The 12,184-nt window shown below is 41.8% G+C and overlaps 1 protein-coding gene across 1 annotated transcript in view; it reads right to left on the bottom strand.

The window, feature by feature from the left end:
* Nucleotides 1-171: 171 nt before the first annotated feature.
* The window catches only part of LOC125252202 (E3 ubiquitin-protein ligase UHRF2-like), a 43,254-nt gene continuing 31,241 nt past the window's right edge, over nt 172-12,184 (bottom strand). Inside the window, exons 4-16 of the mRNA XM_048165324.1 lie at nt 10,479-10,697; nt 10,286-10,395; nt 10,021-10,207; nt 9,674-9,797; nt 8,109-8,216; nt 7,924-8,028; nt 7,672-7,778; nt 7,426-7,588; nt 5,816-5,953; nt 5,466-5,685; nt 5,226-5,377; nt 4,984-5,082; nt 172-1,573 (exon numbers count right to left, since the gene is read on the bottom strand). Of these exons, the coding sequence (XP_048021281.1) occupies nt 1,427-1,573; nt 4,984-5,082; nt 5,226-5,377; nt 5,466-5,685; nt 5,816-5,953; nt 7,426-7,588; nt 7,672-7,778; nt 7,924-8,028; nt 8,109-8,216; nt 9,674-9,797; nt 10,021-10,207; nt 10,286-10,395; nt 10,479-10,697 (1,879 nt within the window). The 3' untranslated portion in view covers nt 172-1,426. The remainder of the gene's footprint in view (nt 1,574-4,983; nt 5,083-5,225; nt 5,378-5,465; nt 5,686-5,815; nt 5,954-7,425; nt 7,589-7,671; nt 7,779-7,923; nt 8,029-8,108; nt 8,217-9,673; nt 9,798-10,020; nt 10,208-10,285; nt 10,396-10,478; nt 10,698-12,184) is intronic.

Below are 12,184 nucleotides of genomic sequence, written 5' to 3'. Positions count from 1 at the left end.
TCAGCAGAACAAAGACATTCATACAGGTTTGAACAACTTGAGGGGGAGTAAATGATGACAGAATTTTCATTTTTTGGGTGAACTCTCCCTTTAAGAACTCCAAATGATGCGATTCTTCTCTGTGTGAAACTTTCCATTACTTGCAGAACTGAAAGACGAATCACACACCGATTCTGGAATCAAAATATTTAATAAGTACATAACAAGTATTATACCATGTATAAAATTTGGAATCACAATTCGAAGCGATGTCTCTGCTGGGACCGCAGGTCAAAGTTGCCACACTGAAAGAGCGAACGGTGAGAGTCGAACAGTAACGCAGTGACAGTCGGAAAATAAACGCGGCATCAGAATCTTCAGTAATAAGTGCAAGAAAACATAAAACACCACAGTAAAGCTGAAGCAGAGCAGAAGAGCGAGAGAAAACAGCCAAGATCACAGACGAGAGGAAACCAAAGAGACCGTATATTCTGTGTTTGTATAATCTTTAAACATTTTACATTTGCATTTCCTGAAAAACAAAAGCATAAATCTTTTGAGAAAAAGGACGTCACCACAAAAAGAGGACAAACAGGCCAAGCAACGAACAACAAACGGTGAACATGAACGGCCCTGTCCGACACTTCAGCTCAGATTTCAACATTCGGCTGCACATTTACAGATCTGGAGCGATTCGGACAGATTCATTAGACCAGCGAATAAAAAGATTCGGTCGTTCAGTTGTGTTCTCATGACACCCGTCAACAACATCCGGCTCATAATTCACTACAAAATGAATTTAAAATGGAAATGAAGCCTGTTTTAAAGGCCATTAGGATATTCTGAATATTTTCATGAAATTTTACCCCCATTAATTTTATGCCAAAAAAACATTAAATTGTATTTATATATTTAAAATATTAAAAGTACATATATAAAAATGATACATATTAAAAATGTACACATTGTACTGCCACTAATGCTTGATTTAATAACTAAAATCTGTTTTACAGTAATCTAATGAGAAATAAAAACATCTGGACACATTAATAAGAATTTGGGATGAAATGTGTTTGTGCGTTACAATTTTTTTTTTGTGCATAATATTTTTTTGGGGGGGTGAAATATGAGGCGACGTGTTTCTGACAGGATTCATGAGGAGCGTTCGCTTCTTACATGACATTAGATTTACTGATTCAGAGGAGTTTCTGGTTGATCTGAACTCTTGATTCGCAGTCGTTCCAGATGTGTGATGATGTTCATGATGTCTTTCTTCAGCAGGGCCGGGATGGAGACATGATCGAGTCCCAGCATCCGTTGGGTTTGCGGTCATGTGACACAAATGTCAGGCTGGTGCTGATGGGAGATTGTGTTTGTGTGTGTGTGTGTGTGTGTGAGAGACGCTTGTGCGGAGAGCAGATCTTTGTCCGTATGTACTGGATCAGACTCATCGTCCTTTGCTGTAACCGGGGAAAAACTGATCCAGGAGCAGCTGGAGGGTTTTGTTGAGGGTCATGGCGTAGTCTTTGCCCAGGTCGTGGCGGCAGGCGGGGCAGGTGAAGACCTCTGCGCGAAACGACCTCTGCAGACACGTCTGGAGAACACCAACACAACACCGTTACTGACACTTCAATATATAACAAAGTCTCAGCTTTCAAATTCAGTTTTATCACTAAATTCAGTCAATTAATGTGTTTTTGTGTCTCTTTAATGTGTGGTGACAGATCACTGTTGAGCCTCAGTTGAACCGATCAACAGATGTTATGATCATACAGTGATGATCGACAGATGTTATGATGGTACAGTGATGATCGACAGATGTTATGATGGTACAGTAATGATCGACAGATGTTATGATCGTACAGTGATGATTGACAGATGTTATGATCGTACAGTGATGATTGACAGATGTTATGATCATACAGTGATGATCGACAGATGTTATGATCATACAGTGATGATCGACAGATGTTATGATCATACAGTGATGATTGGCAGATGTTATGATCGTACGGTGATGATCGACAGATGTTATGATGGTACAGTGATGATCGACAGATGTCATAATCGTACAGTGATGATCGACAGATGTTATGATCGTACAGTGATGATTGACAGATGTTATGATCATACAGTGATGACTGCAGATGTTATGATCATACAGTGATGATTGCAGATGTTATGATGTTATGGTCGTACAGTGATGACTGACAGATGTTATGATGGTACAGTGGTGATTGCAGATGTTATGATGTTATGGTAATAATTGCAGATGTTATGATGGCGCAGTGATGATTGCAGATGTTATGATGGCACAGTGATGATTGCAGATGTTATGATCATACAGTGATGATTAGGGCTGCACGATTAATCGCATGAGATTGTCATGCGTGTCTCGTCAGTAAAGCCGGTTCTGTTCTGATTATGAACGCGATATTGTGTAGCTTGTCCGCGAACTACGGCTCTGTATATTAAGTGCCGCTCCATTTGAAAGCAGGTGATGGACATTTACCACTAATCACAGAACCGGCTTTACTGACGAGACACGCATGACAATCTCATGCGATTAATCGTGCAGCCCTAGTGATGATTGCAGATGTTATGATGTTATGGTGATAATTGCAGATGTTATGATAGCACAGTGATGACTGCAGATGTTATGATCATACAGTGATGATTGCAGATGTTATGATGGCACAGTGATGACTGCAGATGTTATAATGGTACAGTGATGATTGCAGATGTTATGATTGTACAGTGGTGATTGCAAATGTTATGATCATACAGTGATGATTGCAGATGTTATGATGGTACAGTGATGATTGCAGATGTTATGATGGCACAGTGATGAATGCAGATGTTATGATGGTACAGTGATGATTGCAGATGTTATGATCGTACAGTGGTGATTGCAAATGTTATGATCATACAGTGATGATTGCAGATGTTATGATGGTACAGTGATGATTGCAGATGTTATGATGGCACAGTGATGACTGCAGATGTTATGATGGCACAGTGATGACTGCAGATGTTATGATGGCACAGTGATGACTGCAGATGTTATGATGGCACAGTGATGACTGCAGATGTTATGATGGCACAGTGATGACTGCAGATGTTATGATGGCACAGTGATGACTGCAGATGTTATGATCATACAGTGATGATTGCAGATGTTATGATGGCACAGTGATGATTGCAGATGTTATGATGGCACAGTGATGATTGCAGATGTTATGATGTTATGGTGATAATTGCAGATGTTATGATAGCACAGTGATGACTGCAGATGTTATGATCATACAGTGATGATTGCAGATGTTATGATGGCACAGTGATGACTGCAGATGTTATGATGGTACAGTGATGATTGCAGATGTTATGATTGTACAGTGGTGATTGCAAATGTTATGATCATACAGTGATGATTGCAGATGTTATGATGGTACAGTGATGATTGCAGATGTTATGATGGCACAGTGATGAATGCAGATGTTATGATGGTACAGTGATGATTGCAGATGTTATGATCGTACAGTGGTGATTGCAAATGTTATGATCATACAGTGATGATTGCAGATGTTATGATGGTACAGTGATGATTGCAGATGTTATGATGGCACAGTGATGACTGCAGATGTTATGATGGCACAGTGATGACTGCAGATGTTATGATCATACAGTGATGACTGCAGATGTTATGATGGTACAGTGGTGATTGCAGATGTTATGATGGCACAGTGATGATTGCAGATGTTATGATGGCACAGTGGTGATTGCAGATGTTATGATGGCACAGTGATGATTGCAGATGTTATGATCGTACCGTGATGACTGCAGATGTTATGATCGTACCGTGATGACTGCAGATTTCATGATCGTACAGTGATGATTGACAGATGTTATGATCGTAGTGATGATTGCAGATGTTATGATTGTACAGTGATGATTGCAGATGTTATGATGGCACAGTGATGATTGCAGATGTTATGATCGTACCGTGATGACTGCAGATGTTATGATCGTACGGTGATGACTGCAGATGTTATGATTGTACGGTGATGACTGCAGATGTTATGATGTTATGGTGATGATTGCAGATGTTATGATGGTACAGTGATGACTTCAGATGTTATGATGTTATGGTGATGATTGCAGATGTTATGATGGTACAGTGATGACTGCAGATGTTATGATCATACAGTGATGATTGCAGATGTTATGGTGATGATTGCAGATGTTATGATGGTACAGTGATGATTGCAGATGTTATGATCGTACAGAGATGACTGCAGATGTTATGGTTGTACGGTGATGACTGCAGATGTTATGATGGTACAGTGATGTTATGATCATACAGTGATGATTGCAGATGTTATGATCATACAGTGATGACTGCTGATGTTATGATCGTATAGTGATGATTGACAGATGTTATGATCATACAGTGATGACTGCAGATGTTATGATCATACAGTGATGATTGCAGATGTTATGATGTTATGGTGATGATTGCAGATGTTATGATGGTACAGTGATGACTGCAGATGTTATGATCATACAGTGATGATTGCAGATGTTATGGTGATGATTGCAGATGTTATGATGGTACAGTGATGATTGCAGATGTTATGATCGTACAGTGATGACTGCAGATGTTATGATTGTACGGTGATGACTGCAGATGTTATGATGGTACAATGATGTTATGATCATACAGTGATGATTGCAGATGTTATGATCGTATAGTGATGATTGACAGATGTTATGATCATACAGTGATGACTGCTGATGTTATGATCGTATAGTGATGATTGACAGATGTTATGATCATACAGTGATGACTGCTGATGTTATGATCATACAGTGATGATTGCAGATGTTATACAGTGATGATTGCAGATGTTATACAGTGATGATTGCAGATGTTATGATCATACAGTGATGACTGCTGATGTTATGATCGTATAGTGATGATTGACAGATGTGTTCATCACAAACCTTGCAGACGTTGTGCGAACACTCGGTGGTGACGGGCTGGAAGGATAATTCCTGACAACACACACACATGAACAGCTGCTCCACCTTACGCAGGAAGTTCTGCAGGACAACAGGAAGTGATGTGTCAGAGTATCCATGGCAACAGCAGTACTTTAACAGTCAAGGTGCAGAAGAAACTCAACACAGTCTTATTTAACATTATAGTTTTATAGTTTTTTATTTTAGTTTATAAAAGTGTGTACCGGTCCCTCCTTGAGGAAGCTCAGCGCTTCGTCCCACAGCTTCCTGTTGGGTTCGTCTTCCTGTATCAGATTCCGCTGCTGTTCTGACAGAACAAACGATTCCACTTCCTTCAGACGCTTCACCTGAGGCTCCTCCTGCTCCTCGCACACACCTGACAGACGCACACACACACACATTCATATAGACGGATAAACAAACAGAAGCACACACACACTCACACAGCTGATGTGTGACCGTACTTGTGTTGTCTTCTTCAGGAGCGTCTGGACTGCCATTACTCTGAAGCTCTTCCTCCATGTTCACCTCAGGCTTCTCATCCTCTTCCTCCTGGGGTCTCTTGGACGGGCGTGAGGATCGGGGTCGACCCCTCTTCCTGCCCCGCGTGGAGCTGCCCACCGCTCGAACCGTCGCCTCTCGCTTCGTCTTATTGGCCATGGCCTCCAGATAACCAGGAGGATACTGAAGCACAGACAGATATAGCCAGTCATTATAGTAAGACTGCAAAAAGCTTTTTCCCCACTCACAGCTCACACACACACACACACACACACACACACACAAAATACCTGACTGAGGTGTGTGTCCTCACCTGGACTTTGAGGCCCAGTTTTTTGCTGCGCTCCATTCCTTCAGGAGTCCACGGCGCCGGCTCCATGTCATCCCGCCGCAGCAGGTACCGCCACACCAGGAAGCCGCACTTCCCAATCTCCGGCCAGTACTTCACCACCTGAACAAAGCACAGTCTTCAGACGAGTAACGGGCAGTGCAGCGGTTCTCTGCTAACATCACGTTTCCATAGTGACGAATGATGCAACAAAGTTTTGATAAAAGAACTTCATTTGAAGTGTTCAGATCACCGTGGCTTTGCATAAATAATACTAATACAATTTGCATTCACAGTTCATTGAGTTTTATACTTTTTTAATTTATGTTCATTAACTGTCAATAACTGTATATTTAATTAAACACAAACGTTTAATTAATATGAAAAGTAGTATGAGAGAAGCAGCTTGTGGATGATGTCATGTTTATGAATAGTTACATAACATATATGTGAGAAACTGAGATTAAATGTTCCTGTGATAATAATTTATTCACAGCTAAACATCAGCATGAACATGATTATTCACAGCGAGGAGGTTCATTTACCTGTGTGTGAGTGTGTGTGAGTGTGTGTGTGTGAGCGTGTGTGTGTGAGTGAGAGTGAGTGAGTGAGTGAGTGAGTGAGTGAGTGAGTGAGTGAGTGAGTGAGTGAGTGAGTGAGTGAGTGAGTGAGTGAGTGTGTGTGTGTGTAGAGAGCATGTGTGTGTGAGCGAGAGAGAGAGAGAGAGAGCGTGTGTGTGTGTGTGTGTGTGTGTGTGTAGAGAGCATGTGTGTGTGAGCGAGAGAGAGAGAGAGAGTGTGTGTGTGTGTGTGTGTGTGTGTGTGTGTGTGTGTGTGTAGAGAGCATGTGTGTGTGAGCGACAGAGAGAGTGAGTGAGTGAGTGAGTGAGTGTGTGTGTGTGTGTGATTTCAGGGTGTGATTTCAGCGTCTGTGTGTGTATGTGTGATTTGAGAGTGTGTGTGATTTGAGAGTGTGTGTGTGATTTCAGAGTGTGTGTGTGATTTCAGAGTGTGTGTGTGTATGTGTGATTTGAGAGTGTGTGTGTGATTTCAGAGTGTGTGTGTGTATGATGTCATAGTGTGTGTGATTTCAGAGTGTGTGTGTGTTTGTATGTGTGATTTCAGAGTGTGTGTGTGATTTCAGAGTGTGTGTGTGTGTGTGTGTGTGTGTGTGTGTGTGTATGTGTGATTTCAGAGTGTGCGTGATTTGAGAGTGTGTGTGAGATTTCAGAGTGTGTGTGAGATTTCAGAGAGTGTGTGTGATTTCAGAGAGTGTGTGTGTGATTTCAGAGAGTGTGTGTGTGATTTCAGTGTGTGTGAGATTTCAGAGTGTGTGTGATTTCAGAGAGAGTGTGTGAGATTTCAGAGTGTGTGTGAGAGATTTCAGAGAGTGTGTGTGATTTCAGAGAGTGTGTGTGTGATTTCAGAGAGTGTGTGTGTGTGTGTGTGTGTGTGTGTGTATGTGTGATTTCAGAGTGTGCGTGATTTGAGAGTGTGTGTGAGATTTCAGAGTGTGTGTGATTTCAGAGAGAGTGTGTGATTTCAAAGTGTGTATGTGTGATTTTAGTGTGTGTGTGTGTGTGTGTGTGTGTGTACCTTATAAATGCCATCATAGCGGTTCCCCTCCTCCGGTGCGTATTTGCTGATTCGTCGGCCCTTGGAGCTGCGGATCACTCTCACTGGTTTTCCCGCCCGCCAGTTGCGTGACTCCGCCCCGTCCTTGTCATTCAGGGGAGCGTCACAGTTCAGTGCCAGAGCCCTGAGAGGTCAGAGGTCAACAAGAAACACGTACAGCCACATTTTACATGCATTAGAGAAACATCAGAGACGCCACAGGATCACCTGTTCATGTGCGTGAGCGTCTGATCGAACGAGTGCTCGCCGATTCGCTTGTTTCCCGAAAGGTCGCGACCTCCGCTGCCGGTGTAGGTGAACTCATCGCCCCGATCCTGACAACATCAGCAAAGTTCCGATCATGTTTGCATATCAAATATGATTTATAGTGTTAAAGGGTTAGTTCACCCAACAATGAAAATTCTGTCATTAATTACTCATAATTACTTTAACGCTGATCTAAAACAAACAAACACTCACAACTTCATCCTCGAATCCCCCAGCGAGCACCAGCGAGTACGAGCCGTCGTTACTGCGGCCGTGGATCCCGCCGACATGAGGCCTGTGGACGCCCGCCTCGCTCACCTGACCACACAAACACATTTAACACCTTCACAATGAGCCCCTGTTCCCAGAATGCCCTGCTCCGGAGCAGATCTCCTCACCTGGACTCGGAACTTCCACGTGGTTCCGACGGGAACGCCAGGAACTGGGCCGTAGTGATTGGAGGGGACGATGGTGCATTCTTTAGTGCGGCCCACACACGCCATACCCTAAAACACACACATGTCATTGTTACTGTTCTCTCTGAAGCCCCTCCTTATGAAAAGTGTGTTGTGATTGGTCAAGCGGGAAATGTCCCGCCCCTTAGTTTCAACACACTACTAACTAACTCAACCAGGCCCCGCCCTTTTATTATGCCTTGGGTGGGAATTATTTCAGTATAATTACGTCGGCCGGTGAAGTTGAAGCATCGTGTGTGTCCGCACACACTCCCGTACCTGCTTTCCCACAATGCCTCAGCGCTCGTAAAGGCAGCTCAGCGGGACTCTGGCGCTCAGCTGGTTTCTCTCAGAGTAAATGAGCGTCTGAAGCTGCTCAAGCTCTCATTCTTTACACAAACAGCCTTTGATCTGCAGATGAAGCTCACGCTCTCCATGTTCTTTGAGTTACACAGCCGTTATTAATCAACAGACGCATCACTAAACAATCTGTGTGAATGCAGCAGCCGCTGGTACAGGACCGCAACACACACACACACACACACACACACGTTCTCAAGTTAAATCATCTGCTGCTGCATACACGTTCTGAGAAATTCATTAAAGAGAATTTGGTTAATTGTGATGAAAGTAATGTGACAGAGAAAATGAGGGAAGATCAGTTTTGATGTGTGCTTATTAACGCAGCAGGAGAAACGTGCGTGTGTGTGCATGATGGGTATTACACTGATATTACGATGAAAACATGAACTATGAGAACATTTCATGAGTCCTCATATTTAAAATAGCTTTAAAAACACACTAAACAATGTTTTATTAAAATGTAAACATGCAGAATGTTTTCTGTGATGGATAGAGTTAGGAGTAGAGTTAGTGTAGGGGGATAATGTCCTCACTGTGTGTATGTGAGTGTGAGTGTATGTGTGTGAGAGCATGCGAGTGTGTGAGAGTGCGTGTGTGTGTGAGTGTGCATATGTGTGTGCGAGTGTGTGTGTGCGAGTGCGTGTTTTTGTGAGTGCATGTGTGTGAGAGTGCGTGAGTGTGTGTGTGTGCATATGTGTGTGCGAGTGTACATGTGTGAGAGTGCGTGTGAGTGTGTGTGTGTGTGCATATGTGTGTGCGAGTGCGTGTTTTTGTGAGTGCATGTGTGTGAGAGTGCGTGAGTGTGTGTGTGTGCATATGTGTGTTCGTGTGTGTGAGAGTGCGTGTGAGTGTGTGTATATGTGTGTTTGTGTGTGTGAGAGTGCGCATGTGTATGTGTGTGCGAGTGCACATGTGTGTGTGAGTGCGTGTGTGAGAATGTGTGCACATGTGTGCGAGTGTGTGAGAGTGTGCATGTGCTTATGTGAGAGTGTGTGTGTGTCTGTGAATGCATGTGTGTGCGAATGTGTGTGTGTGTGAGTGTGTGTGCTTATGTGAGAGTGTGTGTGTATGTGTGTGTGCTTATGTGAGAGTGTGTGTGTGTGTGTGTGTGTGTGTGTGAGAGAGTGTGTGTGTGTGTGTCTCACCTTGCCCCAGTCTCTCTGGCTCTCTGTTGTGGCTGACGGCATCTTGGATTTCTTCTTGCTGGTTCTGAGTTTCTCTCCAGCTTTCACAACCTCACTGCTGTCATTCTTACAGGTGGGACAATACCTGCACACACACACACACACACACACCTGCATCACAGCACATGTGACAATGTCCATTCACATAATAAAGAGAGAGTTTGAGAAGTAAGAAACACTGATGAACATTAATAAATGAATAAGTTCAATGGAAAAAAATCAATGGAAAAGTTCATTTGTGACCCTGAACGGAGCTGTTTCGAGCACTGACCGCGGAGTGAGTGTGTGTGTGTGTGTGTGTGTCTCACCAGTCTTCGTCCTCAGGTATGGAGGACAGCGGCGGGTTCAGGCAGTAGATGTGAAACGCCATGTTACACTCGTCACAGAGCAGCTGCATGTGAGCGTCCTGCTTCCCTCCGCACACGCAGCACGAGCAGAAGCGGCACTCCGTGTCCGGATCCGCCTTACAGTGTTTACACTCCGGACCGCTCTTACCTGACACACATCACACGCATTACACACACAATACTTCACAATCGACACAACGCCCATGTGACTCGACGGAGAGCGTACGTTTGAACGGCCCGTCCGCCGCAGACAGCGCAGGCGCTCCGGGTTTCTCTATCCTGTAGATCTCATCCAGAAACTGCAGCTTACAGTCACCAATCACATCGCTCGGACCTCTGAAACAGCCAATCACAGCAGGAGATTACAGTGACATCATCTGCACTCACTGAAATCCTCTGTCGTGAAAAGCGACGCTCACCCCAGCAGAATCTTCACGTGGATCTCTTTGTTGGTGCGTGAGACGGCGTTCAGGGACGTGATCTCGGCGTCGTACCAGAAGCCTCGTTCCTCGGGAAGCTCCAGGTTGTAGTTGACCATCACCACGTCCCCCACCTGCAGCTGGTCGAAGCGCAGCAGAGTTCTGGCCCGCGGCCGCACGTCATTCGGGCTCATCGCCACCACGCCGTTCTCGGGGTAACTGAAAACAAAGACCATCGTCATCATTAACGGCATCATCTACAAGAGAATAAACCCAACCATCAACTAATGACTGACCCATAAATGGCTGATAGAAACACATCATTATCATGCGCCACTAACCTCACCAAACAGAACTGCAATAATGACTGTTTTCAAAAAGGTTTCCTGAACACTGCCCTCTTCTGCCATTGGTCAGTCAAACAGATAGCCCCGCCCCCAAACTCACAACATTGGTTGACTCAGAATCAACTTAAACCAAAAGATCAATGTTCTGAAAGCATCACAGAGTTACAAGAAAAATAAACTACAAATGGTTTATTTAATTTGACGGATTCCTAAACTTGGGTTCATGAGTTGATGAAAAACTAATTAAATCATAAAAATATAAACTAAAAATTAAAATAAAATAAAAATATTAAATAAAAATAAAAACATTACTAAAAAACCCACAAAGAAATTTCAAATAAAAAATTAAAATAAATCAATACTAAAAATGTATTTCATAAATTGTCAAATTAAAAATTTATTTAAAAATTCAATCTAATTGAATCATAAAATGTCAAATAAAAATGAATCATTTTAAAACAAAAACAATCTAAATAAAACACCTGCTAAAATTGAATTAAATCACAAAAATGTCAAATAAAAATAAGAACAGTAAAAAATGAGTAAAATCATAAAAATACCTCCATAATATTCAAATAAAAACTATCACAATAAAACACTTACTAAAAATAAATGATAAAAATGTTAAATTAAAATAAACTATATATATATATATATATATATATATATAAAACAATATATAAAATATAAAAATAATCAAAATAAAACAAAAAATCATAATATTAAATAAAAATGAAAAGAATCAAAATAAAACACTTACTAAAAATTGTAATACTTCATATAAATTGTCATATTAAAATGTATATTTTTAAAACATAATCATAATCAGAACTTGCTAAAAATAAATTAAATCATAAAAATACCAAATAAAAATAATTAAATAAGACTAGTCAAAATAAAACACTTGCTAAAAATGAATTAAATCATAAAAATGTAAAATCAAAATAATTTTAAAATAAAAAAAACAAAACAATGAAACTGAAAAAGATGATACTTTATTGGTAGACCTGCACATCATGTGACCATTAACTGACATCAGAGAAATGTGAACATGTGAATGTGATGATAAATTGTTAACATATAAACTTAAAATCTCAGGGGGAAATTATTGTAGCTCAGAGGGGTTCGGCCGACATGTAATGACATCAAGAAAGTATGAAACAGACACCTATAATCTGCTGTATATCAGACTCCTCGATCTCTAGATATCGACATCTCTAAAAGCAACAAACAAGTTATTCTGTGTCTCAGAGGAAAATTAAGCCACATGACATCACTCTGAACAAAACAGCCACATCAGAACGAGCCGACAATCACGAATCTCCTGAAGATAAACACATCAATGATTTCACGAGGTCA

Source organism: Megalobrama amblycephala, linkage group LG18, assembly GCF_018812025.1.
Source record: "Megalobrama amblycephala isolate DHTTF-2021 linkage group LG18, ASM1881202v1, whole genome shotgun sequence".
NCBI lineage: Eukaryota > Metazoa > Chordata > Actinopteri > Cypriniformes > Xenocyprididae > Megalobrama > Megalobrama amblycephala.
This window is presented reverse-complemented; position numbering and strand designations above follow the sequence as displayed.